At 32.1% G+C, this 20,894-nt stretch overlaps 1 protein-coding gene across 1 annotated transcript in view; it reads left to right on the top strand.

Moving 5' to 3' along the window:
• The window catches only part of LOC106881422 (nucleoporin NUP188), a 465,305-nt gene that overhangs the window by 311,857 nt on the left and 132,554 nt on the right, over window positions 1-20,894 (top strand). The window contains exons 8-16 of the mRNA XM_014931808.2: window positions 2,679-2,747; window positions 6,766-6,813; window positions 7,665-7,754; window positions 8,085-8,161; window positions 10,109-10,180; window positions 11,886-11,928; window positions 16,228-16,431; window positions 19,832-19,921; window positions 20,296-20,361. Coding sequence (XP_014787294.2) covers window positions 2,679-2,747; window positions 6,766-6,813; window positions 7,665-7,754; window positions 8,085-8,161; window positions 10,109-10,180; window positions 11,886-11,928; window positions 16,228-16,431; window positions 19,832-19,921; window positions 20,296-20,361 — 759 coding nt within the window. The remainder of the gene's footprint in view (window positions 1-2,678; window positions 2,748-6,765; window positions 6,814-7,664; window positions 7,755-8,084; window positions 8,162-10,108; window positions 10,181-11,885; window positions 11,929-16,227; window positions 16,432-19,831; window positions 19,922-20,295; window positions 20,362-20,894) is intronic.

Raw genomic sequence — 20,894 nt, 5'->3', positions numbered from 1 at the left:
TATATATATATATATATACACACACACCATTAAAGTGAAAGTATCTGTCATTACAGTATCGAAATGTGATTGTTTCAGTTAGTGGAATAGTTTCATTTTTAAAGTGAAAGTATTTGACATGTGTTTTTGTTTCACTTTTGACACGTAATACTTAAATAGTGGAGGAGATATGATGTTGCTGTGGGCTCGAACTATGCAAGAAGTTAACAATTTTTTCGACTAAAACACAACTGGAACCCTAAGTAAGACATGTGTAAAATTTGAATGAAATTGGTCGTGTAGTTCTCGAGTTTTAGGGAAACACACAGACAGACACACATTCTCATTTTTATATATAGAGATATCTGATAATCATTTGTAGTATTTGTTTATTTAATTCTTTTTCTTTAGTTGCTCTCATCTTGTGTTTTTAACACAAACCAGTGTTCTTAACCACTATACCACAGCCTATTGAAGAAGTGTTTTGAGGTCAAATCCCTGCTGAAAGTTATGTAGAAACGTGGCACCTAAGTATGATAGAAGAACAGTCATGACTGAGCTATGATAGAGGCACATAAGAGGGAGTTTAGTTCAAATTATTTCTTTAATTTCAGTGTTTCATTCTTCAGTTACATTATTAGATTAACCAATCTGTTTTCCTTCTAAAATTTGCATGTGTGTGTGTGTGTGTGTGTGAATGAGGGAGAATATTTTGCTACAGTGTTTCACATTAAATTTAGTTATCACAAGTGAAAATAGAAAAAAAATGCTTTCAATTTTCTTTTTCAAAAGTTTCAAATTACATTTTATTAGCATTTCTCTTGAAAGTAATGCAACCTTACAATATAACCAATATTACAAAAAAAGAAAAATGTTGTTATTTCACAGAAGTGTGGCAACTACAAATGCTCCTTAGCAGAGAGTCTAGTAATTTTACCCTCACTTGCCAGCATCACAAGAATCAAGATTTTCTTTCTGACATTTTATTATTGCCACCTGTTAGTTATGAGAACTTAAGAGATCATCTTAATCATCATCATAGATGTAAATTATTGATTTCATTTCTATCTTACTCTCACATGCATACACCAAATAAACAGAGGAAATTATTTTATTTTCAAATCATTAATGGAATTTTCATTTTTCTTCTTTTACCTGTAAAAGGAAGTTGTTTGATTGTTATAACAGTATGAATTATGAAATTCAAAAGAGGCTTTGCAGTTTAATTTTTCCTTGCAGAAACCAGCATATTAAGCTGTCTTTATGACAGTGTAGAAATTTGCAGTTGTGGGGCAGGGAAGAAAAAATTCCTTGTTGTTTATCTCTTTATTTGGCAAAATTTTTGGCTTTTCTTTAAAAGCTGTAAAGAAAGAGATGGAAACAAACACAAGGATATCATTGGTATTACAAAAATCATGTATTGTTAATAGTAATGCATAGGTATTTTGTTTCTTTTGCAAAACAAGTAGAATAAGGAATATTAATTCATCATAAATTAATCTATAAATTAGTATATAGATTTCCATAGGCTGCTTCTTCAAAAGATAGTTTTATAAAACTTGTCTTACCTTCACAATTATGAAATTGGTCAAGTTTGAAACTAAAAATTCAATTAAGTAACATGCATATTACTTTGGTAAATTGATCCATCAACAAGCCTTATGCAAAATTACACTTAGGTTTTCTTGAGTAATAAAATATGCAGTCCAGGGGACAACACTTTTCTATTAATAAAATAGATCTTATGTCTTAGCAAAAGATATTACTTTTAAGAGGTTCTCAACTGATGTAGATATGTATGCAGTGATTGTACATGTAGTGTCAGGAATTGTAAAGATTGAGTTTAACTGTGACAATATATTGTTATTTCTTTATTTTGGCCATTAAAAACTGTTTTATGTTCTTTACTATGCCTGTTGTGAATGTTGTATATAATGAAATATATCTTTGATAACATATGTAAGGAAAATTTAGTCTTGATGGTATTATATCACCTTTAGTGTTATCTGTATTATTTTTGTACTGGAATGTGCTATGTGTAATAAGCCTACTCAATATGTATGGTACTGAGTTATTGTAGCTGGATTATTTACTGTAGTGAAGCTGCTTTGGGTAAGTGGGATTTTAGAAATGTGTGGAGAAATTTGCTACTGCTAATCTCTAAGCTATGCTTGTTGAATATAATAATTGCTGAAGGACTTAGTTCATGGCCATGTTGTTAGTAGTTCATCACCTTTACCTCAGTCATTATATTTCCCAATCTGATAAATATAACTAGCTAAAATGCTAGTTCTAAAATCTCTCCAAGAGATCAACGCAGTAGTTGTACCGACAAGTAATATTTGTGGCCGCTTTAACATGGCTGTTCGAGCAGACTTTACTGCAATTTTTTAACCCCAAGAGGACATCTCTAGCTGGTTGCACAGCTGCATCCAATAAAATTGCGAGCAGGAGAGTGAACCCCTACCATCTCCTAGTGACTGGTCCTGTCGCTAGGAGATGGTAGGGGTTCACTCCTCTGCTCGCAATTTTATCGGATGCAGCTGTGCATCGTTAACCAGCTAGAGATGTCCTCTTGGGGTTAAAAAATCGCAGTAGAGTCCACTCAAACGGACAGCCATGTTAAAGTGGCTATGAATATTACTTATAAATATACCTAACATGAATTTATTACAAAATATTTATATTATATTTAACAGCTTGAGTCCCAACATGATGCTTGCTATGATGCTGATACACCAACTTGGGAAACACATGGACCCCTTATGGTAATGTCATAGCTTGCTTTTGTTATTTGTTATTACATTACACACACACACACTCTCTCTCTCTCTCCCCTCTCTTAAACACACGCACCACTTATCATGGAGAAATTATTGTATACAATAATCCACAGGTTTCACTGGTCACTGTTGGGTCAGATTTGAAGTATTCAGAAACAATATTCTTTTCACACATTAAGTGGTTATATACTGAGAAAAAAATACCTCAGCAAGCATACAGTGATGAGGCAATTGGTTGTACGCAATGTTTTGAGTGGCATTGGCACTTTAAAAGCAGAAGAATGTCCCTGGAAGACTTACCACAAGCACCACTCCTGGAAGTGTGGTATTGTGCAATGAGAATTCATCCCCCAGGGCCAGACCATCAGTTGGGTGTTCCCCTGCAATGTTTTGAAGTGTATGAGGGAGGACATTTGGCAAAAGTGACGTGATCTGTGAAGTGTGAAGAATTGAATTCTTCACAACAACAATGTACCCTGTCACTGAGCTCTCCTCACTCATGCCAAAAACAACATAGTATCGCTTCTGCACCCTCACTATTCACCAGATTTAGCACTTGCGGACTTCCATCTCTTCCCCAAGATGAAAATGCAGCTCAAAAGTCACTGTTTTAATACCATTGTCAAGATCTGGAGTGAATCACAGAAGGTCTTTAACTTGCTTATGGAAAACAACTTCAAGGCTATATTCCAAAAGTGACAGGAATGCTGAAACCAGTGTATTGTTGCTCAAGGTGACTATTTCAAAGGAGATGATGTTAAAACTTAGGTAAATAAGTTATTTTTTATTAAACATAACTAGTCCTGGAACTTTTTGATAGCTTTGTACTTCTGCAGTTTTTGAAACTTTCTTTTAACATCTCTATATAAACACTTTACTTCATTTCACATTCTACAGCACTCATAGTGATTTCTGTTCAAATTTGATAAAACTTATCATAGTTCATAGTCAACAAGAAAGTCTCTGTAGAATTGATCAACATGCTAGCAAAAACAACCAAATCTTCTTCAAACCATCGACTTACTGTCTTACAGAAATTTCCATTGGATAATATAATTGTGATAAAAGATGGCTGGATAGCCACTACAATACCTTTAGTCATAAGTTTGTTTCATGAAGTCTGATCTGTGACTAAAGTACAACAAAATGTCATAGTTAGTAAGCCAAAAAGTAACACATCACCTGTCATAGTTCTTAACATATAAGTTCTGTTTATCCTTTTAGTGAATGAAAATAATTACATTATATTTCATGGTGTAAGCAATGTAATTTCTTTTAATACAGGATGTTCAAGCTAAATTTGAGAGTTTGCATAAAAGGAAAAGAAAGCACAATTGATCAACATACTAGTAAAAACACAATATCCCATCCAAAAATAAAAGTATATTAAAAAACCAAAAAATATCAGCTAGATTATGGCAAGGAGATAACATTTTACTCAAAATAGATGGCTTCAGCTTACACTACAGCCTCAAGATTACTCTGGAACCTGGTGCATGCATTCCTTATTGTGTCTCTGGGAAGATCTTCAAACATCTTCTCGATCTTGGACACCAGCTCAAGCTTGGTGTTGCAGGCATAGCAGTTGGTATCTTTCTCAACTCCCCACATATAGTAATCCATAGGATTACAATTGCAGGGAGTTACAGAGCCAGAAATTGGGGTTGGTGAAGTCATAGAAATTCTCCAACAACCACTTCTGACTCTTTCTGGAAGTATGGCAAAGAGCTTGAGCCTGCTGCCATACATATGTCCTCCCAACGGTAATACTCTCCAACCAGGGATTGACCACAGTCTCTAACAGCTTTACACAGCCTTTTAAATTGAGCCTAAAGCCCTGTTCAGAATGCCTGCCATGTCCCTTCACAGAGCATTAAGCAGTAGTCATGATGTCAGCATTTTGACACCCAACACTAACCATGATATGGGTAACTCTTTTCCGATACTCAGATGGCTGCCAGTCTTTTGTATCAGCTAACTTTAACTTTACTCTTTATGCTCTCCAATGCCATTGACTGTTCACCAATACATCAAGCTATTCCTGAAAAACGAGTCATAAACAATTGGTCAAATTTAATCCAAATACCCTGTACATATGGTAACATATAGATTGATATTGTATACTGCTCAGCAATTTGTATTTAATTATTAATTTGAAGTCATGAAAATGTCTTTACTTAACATAAACTCTATTTATTTAGGAAGTGTATTGTCAACAGCTGAGAACCAAGAAGAGAAAAGCTAAATACAAGTTCTTTTTCCATCACCATCATTGTTGTTGTCATCATCTTCACCATCATCATGATCAATATGATGATGATGATGATGATGATGTTGAAAATAGTCATACTTACCTTGGTTAGTTGGGTCTTCTCTAGAATAGTGTTTCATCACTTGCAGTTTATTATAATTTCCTCGTGTAAAGAACAGTTTCTTGGCTTTCACTTTCTCCCCATGTCTTTTTAAATTCCTCCTTCCACATGTTCTTTCCATTTAAATTGTCTGGACCATTTTTACTTAACTGTCATCCACCATACAGGTTACATGTTTCATTTATATTGTAATATATTAATAAATATTGCCAGGTATATAGGTATCATTATGATAACATAGTGAACTACTAATACAAACATGTAGTAACTGCCAAAGTGGTGTTTGACACAATGATACAAGCTATTTCAGACCATATAATTGTTCTTGTTAACTCCTAATTCTGCCCTTGTACAGCAGCCTTATAATTTGTAAGGTCAAGTAACTAAGTGTAATCCACAGATTCATTGTTCCATATGCATACTGTGCTTCTTCTTACTAGATAATCATATTCTGCTCTGCAAAAAAGAACTGCTTTATCATATGGTGATGCAACTTATTTTATTCTTTATTATTATTATTATAACTAACATGGACACCATAACATAAGTGCTGTTACATACAACAGTAACACAGTATTACATTGTATAATTGGGAGTCTCATAGTAAATAATAAGTAGCAAATTACTATTGTCTCTGGCAACAGTTGTAAAACTTAATTACAGTAACACCACTTAAGGAAAAAACGATAATAATAATAATCCTCATTGTAATCAATGGAGAGGCTGTCCTGTCCTCAACACAATTAAAGACTCCTCTCTGTCATACATTGCCTCCATACGGTTACCAGTCTCCCTGTATTTTATTGTGGCACCTACACTAGAAAGGTTTCTTTGTTTTCTTAAAAACGAAATAATCCTATTTAATCTACAATAGCAAGCTTTAGTAGCCAAGCCTGACTGGTCTTGTGAAATATTAGTCTTTTTATCAATTCATCAATTTTAGTTATATTATTACTTTTATTGCATCAATTATGATCTATCTTTGAAAAAATGTAAGCCATTAATCAAATTACAAGGCAATTACTTCAGATAATGTAGATTAGCAGGGTAGTTTCATAACACTATCTCCACTTAACAGATTTGACATAGCTATATAGTTGGATTGTTGTGCTGGTTTTCACATAATCCTTAAAAGAAATTAATTGGAAAAGATCCCTTTAGATTACTGTGTAGAGAGATAGGATGCAAACTCAATAAAAGTATATATATCCCTGAGGGTACTTTTGTGGGTTTTTATTTCTATTTTTACATACATGCTTGCATATATAGGATTGTTTTTACAGATGGATAGTCATTCTGCAAATAATCAAGCGAACTAAGAAGATAAGCAAGATTTTATGCCTTGCCCAGGGGCAAAACACAATGATTGGTAGAGTTTCAACTGATAACTAACCAGTCATAGTTTGCCATCTTAATCTCAGTCACTCTGGTTCATTATATAAAGTCATGTATTATGACTTTCTTGATTATAAATTTTTTATCTAATCTATTTGATGAAACTGGTCATTGTACTTCAGTTAGTTTGCCCGAACTGTATTTTGGAGAAAAGATAAAATAGATTAAAATTCTTACAAATGTTTTATTATTAGTGTTTGTTTTGTAAAATGTTATCATTTTCTCTATAATGACAGAATAAAAAGAATTCACTGATATGGGCAATTCAAAATTTAAAAGAACAGGTGAGCTTTATTTTTATTTTTGTCATGTTTGTTCTAATTCATTTCTAAATGCAAAGATATGAGAGCTTGTTATTGTTTATATTATGACTATTTATACTGTAGTTCTATATTTTCAATAATTCTGTCTTAAGCACTAATAATATCATCTAGATAACTGTCATTATCTTTTAATTCTAGGTGCCCTTTAAGTGCATGTGACAGGCATGTACACACATACACGCATCTAAATTTGATGATATTTTCATAGTCTCTATTCTGTATTTGTTCTGTTGTGTTTGTATAAGATTAGAGGTTAGTCAAAAAAGATGATGTAGGTTGTGTAGGTAGATGATTGATTAGAATTGTGATCCTTGGAGCTTTTCTCAGCTATGAAAAGACAGCCATGAAAGTAAATGCTTGATTATGAATTTGGGAACACTGTTGAAATCTGAGTTGTTTCCCAATGAGAACATAGGAAGCAATATTGGTAATATACAGTAAGCAGGAATGGAGAGCTCTCAAAGCTTACATTAATTCTTTCAGATTAGTACACAACTACAACTACTGAAATATTTTCAAATTTTTAGGTGTGTATATACATGTAAGTGCATATATGCACTCAAAGGACTCCCAAACATAGTAGATATTTTCTGTTACCCAGGTGATATTAATGCCAGAACTAAGTTTAATGAAAATATTGTGGTTAGGGTATTAATAAACTGGTTAATATGAAAAAGTTCAGTTAACTTTTCTTCACATAAAGATTCTCTTTCTCTCTCTCTCACTCTATTACCATAATATACTGTTCAAAATATAACTACCTATTAAAGGAATCCTGCCCTATCATCAAAGTATATTTATTTTCCTCTTAGTGTGAACTTCTGGAATGCATGCTTATATCACTTGGAGATATTGCAGAATGTGATTCAAAAAAATTCATATTACTTCTTGATAAATTCAAGGTAAGAAATCATTTTCTTTTCCTAAAACAGGTTTTAGCAGAATATCCTAATATCATGGTAGTAAATATTATGATAATATAATCAAGTTATTTTGAAACTTCCATATTTTCTTTGATATTCTTTAAATTAATTGCATAATTTTTACACTTATTATTTTTATTCAAATTTAGTTCAGTGTTGTATTTTTTATCTGAATCACTTTGTCATAAATACTTATAACATACATGTATGGTTTTTGTTTTACTTTTGCTGATTAGTATGAATTAAACATGGAATTATATTGGTATTTCTTTCAACATGTTAAGTAAATTTAAATCATTTTAAATCTAGAATCAAGGTTTTGGTCAATGGCAGAAATTCTGCCATGTACTTGATGTATCTTCTGAAAAGTACCTGAAAAAAATTGAGTAAGTTCTTTTCAATCTTTTCAATTCTATTTAAAATGAAGAGTTCCATTTAAAGAAAAGTTGTTTTTTGTAATATATTTTGAATAGTTAAGAAACACTGGCAGTTTTGTTTTCATTGAAAGTGACATTGTCAAGAATTCAATATAAATAAATACAGCTTCTGAAGCCAAATTTTTTTGAAAACTATTTAAAAAGTATTATCAAAAGAGATTTGCTTTCTTTCTTGTGGTGTAAGACATCAGTTGTTCTTTTGAAGTAATGTCATATTATTGATGCTTGAATAATCAAGTATATTTTACTTCACTTAAGCTCACTGAAAGTCTCTACCTGTAGTGTCTTGATTATTTTATAAATGTTACTGCTGTTATATCAGTATCATTAATTAATGTAGTCCAGATCAGTTGAAATCACATTCCTATTTTTGTTTATTTACACTTGTTTGGACTTGAGATTTGCTGCCTTTATATGCAATGTCCTGAGGATATCAACATGTTCTGATAATAAATGTTTATCAGTTTATTACTGAGAAAAGGTCATTACTATGTTTTATAATATGATGTAAAATATTGGGTTCTGTATAAATTCATTGACTTACATCTCTTTTATCTATCATAATTGTTAACTTTGGTTCTAATCTATTCAACCAAAGAAAGAACCATTTAAGATTTCTTTTCACATTTCTTTAAGACTAACAAAAAAACAAGGAGGTGGGGAATGCCATTGATATCAACTTGACTCAGATCATTGGCTAGTAGTACTCTGAATTTTACAACTGCCTGATATTGTTGCAGAAAGAGTTATAAAAATATTTCTTTTTCAAGATCATTTCTGGAGCAACAAAGTCCTTGCAATTTTTCTATGTCCTTCATTTTGTTTTCTTAGTTTTTAAGAAATTTGTTTTCACTGTAATACTTATCTTCCTGTCTAAAACTTTCTGCATATTTTACCTTATGCTGGAATGCCTTTCATCTGGTTTCCAATTATTAATTGTTGTCATTAGTTATCATTCACAAGTGCTGATCTTTTACAGCAATATTTCATGAAGGCAGCTGGCTTCCAGAATAGACAAACTCCCTCTACTCCAGTTTGTTATAAAGTATAACCACTTACTTCAGTATAGTCAGTCATTCTGAGTTGCATGCCTTTGTAAACTATTCATTTTGTTTGCTGTCTTACCATTAAGCTTAGGTACTTAAACACAATCAACTTTTAAATAAAAACAGCTATTTTGTACTGCAGCCCTTATATATGGTGAGCATCATATATGCAGTAGGCATTAAAAAGATAAGTAGAAATAATTATTTTGTGAAGAAAAAAACAATTTTAGTTTTATTTAATTATTCTTGCAAATACAGAAGATAACAGTGATATGTATGTATTGCTGAGAAGGTCTTCTAAGACAGAAACGCATCCAGGATTATTTACTATACTTAAAATAATTTTTAAAAAGATGTGTCATTAATTATTATCATTTCTCCACTTTATAATCATTTCTAAATTTTCTCTGCATCAGATAATCAGAAAGAATTAAAATAACACTAACTTGAGCATTGTTTTTTTTACTTGTTCAAAAGGATGATAAATTCATCTGAGGAACATGAAAATATTACTTGGTTATATTTGTGAACCATCCACTTACGATGTATTTCTATTTAGTTTTTATTTATTGAATATAAATTTCTAAGTCATAAAACATAGTATATTTCAGTTGGGTGATCTCTTGTCTAACATGTGTAACCATGGAGAAAAGCTGTTAAGAAAAAATGATATATTATCATTTACAGTGTAAAATAGACTGAAAATATTTAAAATTGTTTGTTCTTAAACAAATTGCTCAAAGTAATCAGTTGGTGTTTTTCTTTAATTCACTTTTTGAATGCAATATTTGAATAAATCACTAAAAACATCTTTCCTCAGCTTTTTCATTTTATTTTTTTCTTTAATAAGGTACTTACAAATTATCATGATTTTGAAGATCCTTGACTTTGACTTAATTCAGCTCTGTGCTAAGAATAACAGGTAATGTTGATTTAGTAATGTTTCCATTCTGATTACTGACTATCTACCAGGTGCATTCCAGAAGTTTTGAGACTTTTCAAGGAAGACATTGATTTTAAAAAGAGTACAAAATTCTAATCTCCAAAGTAGGATCTCCTGACTTAGTGCATTTGTTGTAGCACTCAAGCAACTTCATGAAAGCCCCGTGAAAACCCTCCAAAGTGAAAGTATCCAGGACTCTTGTCACAGTCATTCTCATCTTTTTCAGTTTAGGGAGCAACGAAAAGTCACTGGGAGCAAGGTCTAAACTGTAGGGAGGGTGCAGGACAGTCTTGATTTCCATATCTGTCAAGTAGTTGGTTACCAGGATAGAATTGTGGACTGGTGCATTGTCCTGGTGTGAGTACTCTGACCCTTTGTAATGAAATCTCTTCCTGAACCACTTCCAAACCTCCACAAAGTATTCTTTGTTGACTGTCTGGTCAGAGGGAACCTGGTGGATGTAGATGATGCTCTTGATGTCAAAAGAGGATATCACAAGCTTCCTACTGGACTTACAAAAACACAGATGCTCAGCTCATACAAGTTAATCCATAAACAATCTGGAGCATTTCATAGGTTTCTATTGTGTTTTTGTCCCGTTTAACACTAAATTTTATTGCATAGTGAACTTCTAAATTGTCTTTCATGTTCCAGCTGCATTCTGCAAACTAATCAGCTGTGACAACTGTTTAAGTAGAGTGTCTTTAAAGTGCTGTTGCAGCCGTCTCCTTCAGTTTGGAATAGCAAAAGCTAGCAGGTTGTTTTATTAGATGTATAGGAATGATTTACTAAAATTGCAATAATCTAGGACAGTTACAGCTGCTTTTAAAAGAAAAGTCTCAAAACTTCTGGAATGCACTTTGTATTTCAGATCCCTCCAGTCGCTAACACTTTGTTTAGATATATCAACTTCTCATATATTCTGCATTCTTTTTAAATACCTATGGGAAAATACAATGGAATTTTTCTTTTCTTTCTTTTTTATTTTCCTTAGTGTTTTCTGTTAACTAAACCAATTACGGCAACCCATATGATGTGTGCATGATTATCGTTTCAACAACTTTCAAATTGTGGGAATATTAGCATTTCTTCACCACTTATTGCCCAGTAGATGAAAAAATACATTTATTTTACTAGATATCTTGTTGAGCATAGTTTGTATTTAGACAGGTACCTAATATGTCTGTCAGTATATTTTGTGTATATTCAACCTCCAAAAACACAAAAATTCACTTTACAATTTTGTTTTCTGTATTGTAATGTGTCTCATGGAACAAAACCATCTCAGCCAGTGATTTATTGGATAGTTATGTAGTTATATAATTGAATCCTAATCACTTCTCTTTGTAACATATTGTTTGTAAGTTTAATTCTTGCAAGAAAGACTGGATTTAGAGTCAGAAAACTAATAATGATATATTCACCAATTTCTCTGTAAACTATTAAGTCACAGTCATGTTTACATGATTTCATTGATATAGTAAATAATGTTTTCACTTGATAATCAATAACTTAACAATAATTCTTTATGGCACTAGATTTAATGTACTATCTCACACTGTACAACAACTACTATTATTTATTGTTGTTGTTGTTTGTTTTAGATTACTATTCTAATGAAACATCATTTCAATTATTTCAACCTTTTCATTGCTGTTATTTGTAATTTTTGTATTTTTTACAGCTTTCATCTGCATCCCTTATTAAAAGATAGTGAAGACTTCAAAGTATGTATTAAATTACATTTATAACTTCTTTATTAACAAATAATAGACTTTAAATATTATAGGTTGTTTTACTTCTATTTTATTTCTTCATTTTGTTTTCATTTGTCTCATCTTCTTTTATTCTTTTATGTGTTTTGAAACAACAGTTTCTTCTTAGATTGATCTTTGTTTATATGTTTCTCTTTACTTTCAAGAAATATAGTATCAATTATTTATTTTGTAAAAATTCTATAAGAACTAAAATTATTGTCTTTCAGCTTACATAGGAGAATGGGCTGAGATTGTCATAAAAATCATAAACAATTGAGTCTATCTTTTCATATTTTCATAGGGTGACCTCATGGTTCATTACATTTAAAGCTTATATCCAACTGTATCCCTCTTGTTATATCATTATCATTATCTTTATTTTCCTCTTGCTCATAATCAAACATGAACTATGAGATGGTTCAGTTAGATAATTGGAAATTTATAAATGAAAATTTGGTCAGTTGAGAAATATAAACTACATAGGGGAAGGGTATAACTATTGATTGTTCTTGAGAATTTCAGTGGCTGAGTAGGTAAGACGTTAGTCTACTGTCTTATACTTTTAGAATTCAAATCCACTGCTGGTGTCTCATTGATTAAAGGAAGACATTATCTGAGTTCCAAGCAATGGATCCAGAATTTTCTGGTAATTGTCTGTATTTGACTAATGACTAATGTCCATGCTATTGAAATAACTAATAACTTTTAGTGTCCCCCTCCACACACCCACACACACTTAAGTAAAATCAAATATTTAATATGGTTTAGTTTCTGTTTGTCATCTGTTGTAATTTAATCTGTACATATGCTTTAACTAAGATTAAATTGATGAATTGTTATTGTATTGGGTCTTCCAGCGCCATATTATAGTTATTTTTCATATTTGGAATGTTTTTATAACTCTAAATATTTGATTTGATTGGGTAACTGTTTTCCTGTTGAATGACATTCCTTAAACAAAGTTAGCAGTAGGATGGATGACCATTTAATTTTCAGCTTAGACAGTGATAGGGAACATTGGTAGGTTTTTAGGTGACACACATAGTGGACTTTGAAAGAAAATTTCCTTGCATTATCATGTTATAAAAAGCTTACCTAAAACTAAAGTACATGTTTATATGGTGAGTGACACTCCAGTTACAGAATTATTAAAGAAATTAAAATTTCAGTATCCAAGATTATAAAATGGTTTACCATTGCTGATCTAGGATGACAAAGCTAATTAGAGTGACAAGCAAATTTAATTAATCCTAGTAAATTTGGAGTCCTGAATTGAGAATGATGAAATAAAGTTCATTAGAGTTTTTAAAATATATAATTTAACAGTATTCCTCATTTGACAGTGAGATCAGGTAATTGTAAAAGAAAGTAATATAATTGGAAGAGAAGTTTAAAAAAGAGAAAATTGGAAAACTACCAGTGGTGTCTATTGGCAAATGAGATATAGAATGCAGTTAATGAGTTTAGATAAGCCTGTATGCCATGGGGAGAAAAGTGACTTTTCATGTCTGACCTTTTGACTAGGAGAAAAATTCCTCCTCTTTGATCCCACTAGCAGGTTAAAATAGTAGTGGGAGGGAACTGGGGGTGGGATAGAAAAATTACATTGGAAGAAAATGATGGAGAAGACATACTGCAAAATAAGAGAAAACATGAGAGAACAAAATGTTTGCTAAAATTTGGTAAAAGATCAGCCTAAAAGTGAAATAGGAGAGATCAACAAGATGGCAAAAGAGGAAGTAGATATAGAGATTAGAATATAAGAAGAAAAACTAGTGTCATAAATTAAAGACAAAATAATTACTTTTTAAAAAAAACAATTAAAAAGTAAATGAAATGAAAGGGATAATTAAAATAGTGAAGGGAAGAAAGATAGAGATAAGATAAGGAAATTATTAGAAACAAATTGGGAGGTTCAGCAAATCATTAGAAATGAGATAAAGAAATAGAGAATCTAAATATGAACAAAAGAGACTTATGAGGGGCACAACTGATGGCAACAGAAGAAAGTAGAACTATGGATAAACTAGAACAAACCTGTTATTAGTTTTTTTTTTTTGTTTTTTTGTTTTTTAATTGGACATTTTGGAAATAAAACAGTTTGTTTTAAATAAAATAATTGAAATAAGAAGAGATTACAAAATAAATAGGGGAAAGAGAGATGTATTAGCTACAGTTAAAGGAGTCCATAAGCAAAACAAATGACAACAGCAATTGGTCAGAACTGGACTTAAGAAAAGAAGAATAAAATTAAAATGATTTTTATCCTAATTAAAAAGATAGAAAAAGAACATTATAATGATGTGTTGGAGAATAAGAGATAAAAGTATGATGACAGGATTAAAAGGAGAGAATGAAGTAAAAATATGAGAGAAGAGAAGGAACTAAGAGAAAGAAAATCATTCATTGATGCTGGCATAGTTTATCTGAATATGAAGATAGAATGCTTCTCCTTACATTTAAGGTTTATTACAGGATTTATAATGTAAGGTTAACTAGATAACTTGATGTATTCACCTTTGTCTTTCATTTCTAAAAGATATTTGAATGTTGTTTTGTTTTTTTCTCTTTTATCACAGCTTCAATTTATTGTTATTCAAATATTGCAAAACTCAGTATTATTCAAGCTCCAAGAATTTTCTGCTTACTGTTTAATCTTTGGATGCTTGATTTTTCAGATAAAGTCCCATAAGCTTAGGCTTTAATATCCTTTCTAATCCTCCAGCTACAGACATCAGATCAGCAGAATTAAATATTCTTATTATCTTATCCATTTCCAGTTTTTTATAGGCTAAGTTATTGGTATCCCTAAGGATTTTTTTCTTAGTTTTTCTTATTGAGATTGCAAAGACATTCTGATTCAACAGCTATTTGGCTAGTTTCAATTTCAAATTGTGGCTTCACATGAAGAAAATGTAGCCTTGGTAATTGAGGAGGAGAGATTTTTAAAAAGCCATTTAGTGCTCAATGACTTGAAAGATTAAGCTTCTGTTTCACTATCCTCCATATTTTATTGAAAACAATTAGCATGTAGATGTATTGTTTCAGTTCATTTTTATGTTTACTTTAGTGCAAGGGATATTGCACCATAAACCAGAAAAATGGCCCGCCATAGAAATCCTTAAAGATTCTCTATGATGTGTTTGTGTATGTGTGCTTGCATGCATGTGCTTCATAAATGTCCTTTCAATCAGTGAAAATTTCAATGTTACAACCTTTCTCACATGAATCTTAATTATTTATTTGGTACAAGAACATCAATATTTCCATTAAACTGGAACTAAATTATGTTCAAAATTCCAATAACTGTCTTTTATACATGTGTCTTATTGTTGCTATCAAAACCACTTGTTATTCCTTTATTCTAAACAATTCCACTCTTTCATTATTCCTTCATTTTCATTTATCTCTATTTTGTAAACTGCGTTCTAGAATTCCTTTCTGTTTATATTCACAAATTTCAGTTGTATTCCTCTAACTTTTCTGTCTCAAACTCTCCCTCCAAGTGTGAAGTGGTGGAGTTCAAGCTGTTATTTGTTATCCTAATCTTCCATAGTATATAAACTAAAGACATTTGTCTTGATTTAATTTCAATAAGACACTATTTTTGCAATGTGAGTCAGAGATGTCTAAAGAAATTTTGAAATACAAATGTGAGAAAGATGCATAAATTAATACAGGCAATATTCATAATCAACCCTTTGTATTCTTGTAAAACTTAACTTTAATAAAAAAAACTTGGCTGGGTGATTTTTATTGTATTCATATCATCATAATTGTTGACTTTTCGTCTTTGTTCAAGATGTAATTTGGTTTAGTAGAAATGGAGCAATAGTGTTATTGATTACAAAATTACTTGTTATAAGTTCACCCAGAGATCAAAGATAATACTTGAATTGGTTGTTTCTCCTATATTTATTGCTGTAAACTCATATTGGAAAGTTTTCTAAGACAGAATCAATGAATTTCATGTCCATTCTCTCATATACTTGTGCATTCTCATAAAACGCATGACTGTGTGTGTATGTGTGTGTGTCTATTATGTACATAGATCTCTTTCTATCTTATATCTCCATATGAGTCATATTTTATTCCTTACAATTTTGATAATCTTTCCGTATCTCATCTCCCTTACCTTTTATATGCATATTAATATTTTCATTTCTTCAGTTACTATATCTACATATCTGTATTGGTCAACACTCACACACACAAACATATCCCAATGTTGTCATTCAAATACATTTGTTTATACTTTCTCTCTTATAGACACTTGACAAATCTTTTCGAAGTCTGTCAGGCTTACCAACTCATGGACCACTTCTTCTTGGTTGGACTGTTACTCGGAGTTGCCGTAGTGTGGACCGAGAAGATGAACGTACCATACGTAAACTTGGTTCACAAGCTACCCAACTGAAGTCTTTAAATTATATAAGTACTATGCTAGAAGGACCACATTTTTCATGTGATAATGTAAGTAAATATGCATCATCATTTAACATTCATTTTCCATACTGGTATGGGTTGGATGTTTTGACAGAAGCTGGCAAGCCAGAGAACTGCAGCAAGCTCTACTATATATAGACAACAACTGACTCACCTGCCATTTCTCTCCATTTTCTCCCACCAAGGGTTCTAGCATTTACCTCTCTCACCACACCATCCATATATAGATCAAACAATCCTGTCTTAACCCCACCTTCACATCAAACCACTCACTCACTTCACCATCCACCCTAACGCACGCCCCACTTGCTCTATAAAAACTTTGAACAACTCTGAACAATCTGCCATCTACTCCATACAACCGCAACACCTGCCACATTGCATCCCTATCCACTCAGTCATATACCTTCTCTAGGTCCATAAAGGCCCAATACACCTCCCTCCCTTTTGCCAAAAACTTCTCACACATCTGTCTTACTACAAATACTTGATCTATACACCCCCCTCCACTCCTAAAACGACATTGCTCCTCCCCTAGTACACTCTGTCTGGTTCCTCACCCTAACAACCAGAATTCTTCCATACAGTTTACCAACCACACACAACAGACTTATACTCCTAAGATGTTTTTTCATCCATGTTAATAATATAAAAGAACAAAATAGGTAATTGATAGTGAGTTGAGATTTCATGAATTCAATATCAGATTATCTGAGAAATATTGGAAACTTTATTGGATATCGCTATTATCATTTAACATCTATCTTCCAAGCTGGCTAGCTTGTGTGCTTTAACACGTTTTACTAAGCCAGAAAATTGTGTCAACCTCGAGTATCTGTTTTGGCATGGTTTCTACAGTTGAACGCCCTTTCCAGTGCTAACTATATTACAGGGTGTACTGGGTTTCTTTTTCTTTTTTTTTTGTGATACTGGCACTAGTCAGGTAACCAGGTAACTCACTAGAGAATGAGAAAGTCTGCACAATGTGAGATCGTTGTGGAGAGAGTAGTGTTGAGAGGCCAAAGTATGAGGAACAGGTATCTTGCTACAGAAGAGATACATAGCTATATAAGGGTGAGTTGGAGTTGCTGGAAAGAAGAAAATGGTGATGAAGTGTCAGAGCATACTCTCAAGACACAAGTATAAGAGAGAATACAGACTGTGAATAAGGCAGGGTGGGTGGATAAATGCATTAGAATGTGACTAGAGAGTTATAGATAGGAGTGGAGATGAATGTAAGGGATGGAACAAGGGTGGAGGTGTAGGAGGTGGCAAATATCATATGGGAGTAGGAGATGAGAGAAACAAAAGGCTCAGGGAAGAGGAGGTAATAAGTGGAAGTGCAAGAAGAGTAGAGAGAAGCAGTATAATAAACTAGAGAAGAAAATAGGGAGATGATGTACAGAGTAGGAGAATGAGGATAGGTGTGCAGTGACAGAGAGGAATCTAGGAGTGGCTATAGTAAGTGGGAAAGGGGAGAACGGTTGTGGCGAAACTGCATGGTAGATAAAACTCCCAAACTCCAAGAAGCCAATGAAATCAAGGGATACATTTCTGGGAATGGCATATTAAATGCTCCATCAGTGCCAATGCTAACAGCCTTAATTGTTAGAATTGGCTCTGGTGTAACATTTAGCATGGTTGTATTCATTCAGTGACAGTGGTTATGTAGATGAATTTAAAGCTAACTATGGTCTGTAGTATGAGGGAGTAATTTGATTTGAGGTTCTGATTTTCAGTTATGTTTCCCTAATTATCAAAACTGAATATATCTAAAGAATTGTAATTTACAATTCTTTAGCTAAGAGTGAATATTTGATGGAGTGTGCCTTGAACCAAGTAAGGTAGGATAGCAGTTTGTCATTAAGAGAGTATCATCGTTTGGTATATAAAAAATATTGGCATCTTTCCACAGATCATAGTAAATAGCTTATTGATAGAAGATTTGGCATTGTGTATGTATTCTAGTTTTCTGCTTTGTTTCAGCACACCTAGGTTATCCAGTAGTCTATGCTATTGTTTTAATCTGTCAGAAAATCCTTACTGGTATTAAGTTAAGAAATCTATATCAAAGAAACAAACAGTGCAGTAATACTTGAATTGCTGAATCTCGTCAGATAGTAATTTCTTCAATTTTATTAACATGTTTAAGATATGATGTACAAACTTCTGACTTATCAAGTCATTCTAGTCATTTTCTATTTTGTTGTTGTTACTCATCTGGCTTTTATTTGAACTGAGAAACATTGAAGTAAAATTAAATTTTAACAAAGCAAGTGATATGAGTGAGAAAATATTCACAATTATTGAACACTGTCTGAAAATGTATGCTTTCTACTCATCATCTTTGTCAATTTCTATCTTTGCATTTCTAATTTTTTGTTCAAATTCTCAGTAAAATATTAAACCAAGAGAAGATTAAAATTTTATTAGTTCCTTTCATGTTATTGAGAAAATATTCATTTGGTAGGGAAAACTTTGAAAATGAAAATTGAATATTACAGTACAAATGGAAGAAAATATTTTTTCTCAATCCAAAACAATTAGATGAAGAATTTTGATTAAAGTTTCACTAAATTTTTTAGGTAATTTTTGTATATCTTCTTCATGTCAACATGTGTATGAAATAGCAAATATATCTTCAACAGGCTACTTATCTGATGGATTTAAAAGCAAATTTAAATAGAAGACTTAGTTTTCACAATACTTTTATCATATATTTATGGAAAACCAATGAAATAATATTTTTATTTAAAGCATTCACTTTCATCATAAAATAGTTGTTAGAGCTTTGCATTCTGAAAATAGAAAATGTGATGTTTATAATAATTTTGATATTGATGTATTTTGTTTCCAAAATCTTGCAATATTTTGTGTGGTTCAGTCTAGCTTGATGGACTAAGATGAAATAAAGTGCACTTGAATGATTCAACACCTTAAATAATATAAAATGAGCTCTGGGTTAATAATTGTATAGATGAGATAAACAAATTTTTCTCTAAAATTTGTTAGTATTGTATCAACTTAAGTTAAACATCTTTCTTCTCTTTGATCCAGTAGACCAATAATTAGCTCATGAAAGTGTTTTAGTCAATTAGAGAGTTATTAGTTTTAACTCTATTGTTTTCCTATATTCAATTAACAATACAGTGACTTTGAAAAACTTTTTTAGAAAGCAAGGAAATCATTTTTAATTGTCTTATTATTTTCTGAGATATTAATTTCTCAGAACTGTGATATTTTTATTTTGGTTTTTCTCTTCATTATATTTCTTTTCTTTTTAGTAAAATCTTTTCAAATATATGTTTCCTAACTGGCAATGATTTCATTGTTTTCTTAATTAGATGTCACATGTTACATCTTTTTCTGAAGATTTTTCATCTGCATTATCTGCAATATCTAATGAGGATTTCTGTTGCATCACCAGGTTGTTTCATCAGTTGCATACTGTACTGTATATACCCTCCTCTGTACATTACTTGATCAGTTTCAGGAAGACACTGTAGGTGGCGTAGAGGTAAGACACTTTTCTTTCCTTTTTTTCTTTTTTCCTTTTTTGTTTTTATAACCTCATAACAATTAAAGTTACAAAATATGTTTGTTGCACTGAATGTTATTTAGTTAGCAAATTAGATAGTTAATGATGGCCAACAGCAATATATATTCATTTTGTTTTCTATCCTTTTTATATAAGAAGTAATTGTGAAAATAAAAATGCAAACAACTGCGTAATAATTTTCTTCATTCTCTGCTGTCATTTAAAAAATGAGTAGCCAAATTCCACACTTTAAAAACACATTTTTGCCTTGATTCTATAGTCTAGGCGGAGATGTTTAGAACATAATGTGATAAAACTACAAGTGAAAATTTGTTTTTAAATTCAATTTTCAGGTTCTTTGCACAGTAATATCTCAACTTTTGAGTAAACCATCTATTGCTAATGATATGTGGAGACAGGTAGGTGATTTTATGCTTTTATATAATTTTTTCTAAAGTTTACCTTTCTTGTTTTTGTTCTTTAGTCTCAGGCCAGACTTGACTGAGAAGACCTATGATCAAAAGTGATCCCATTTTTTCAAAGATATTAGGCTGTGATTTTAAGAAAATTTAGTTAATTTCTAGCTGGGCAAATAACCTTGTAGAAGTTCCCTTGTTAGCTTACTTTTGCTATTGCACTTGTCATTTTTATGTTGTCTTCTATCTGTCTGACAATTACAGTGTATTTTGTTTTTCGCTCTTGTGCGGGTGACACATGAGGTTTTTTTTTCGAGCGAGATCGCTGCCGGTGCCCCTGGACTGGCTCATGTGCGGGTGACGCATGAAATCTTTCGAGCGGGATCGTTGCCAGTGCCCCTGGACTGGCTCATGTGCGGGCAACACATGATATCTTTCGAGCGAGTTCGTTGCCAGTGCCCCTGGGCTGGCTCTTGTGCGGGTGACGCGTGAAATCTTTCGAGCGGGATCGTTGCCAGTGCCCCTGGACTGGCTCA

The sequence above is a fragment of the Octopus bimaculoides genome, chromosome 1 (genome assembly GCF_001194135.2).
Source record: "Octopus bimaculoides isolate UCB-OBI-ISO-001 chromosome 1, ASM119413v2, whole genome shotgun sequence".
Classification (NCBI taxonomy): Eukaryota; Metazoa; Mollusca; class Cephalopoda; order Octopoda; family Octopodidae; genus Octopus; species Octopus bimaculoides.
The sequence above is the reverse complement of the archived record's forward strand: the minus strand, read 5'-3'. Positions and strand labels throughout refer to the sequence as shown.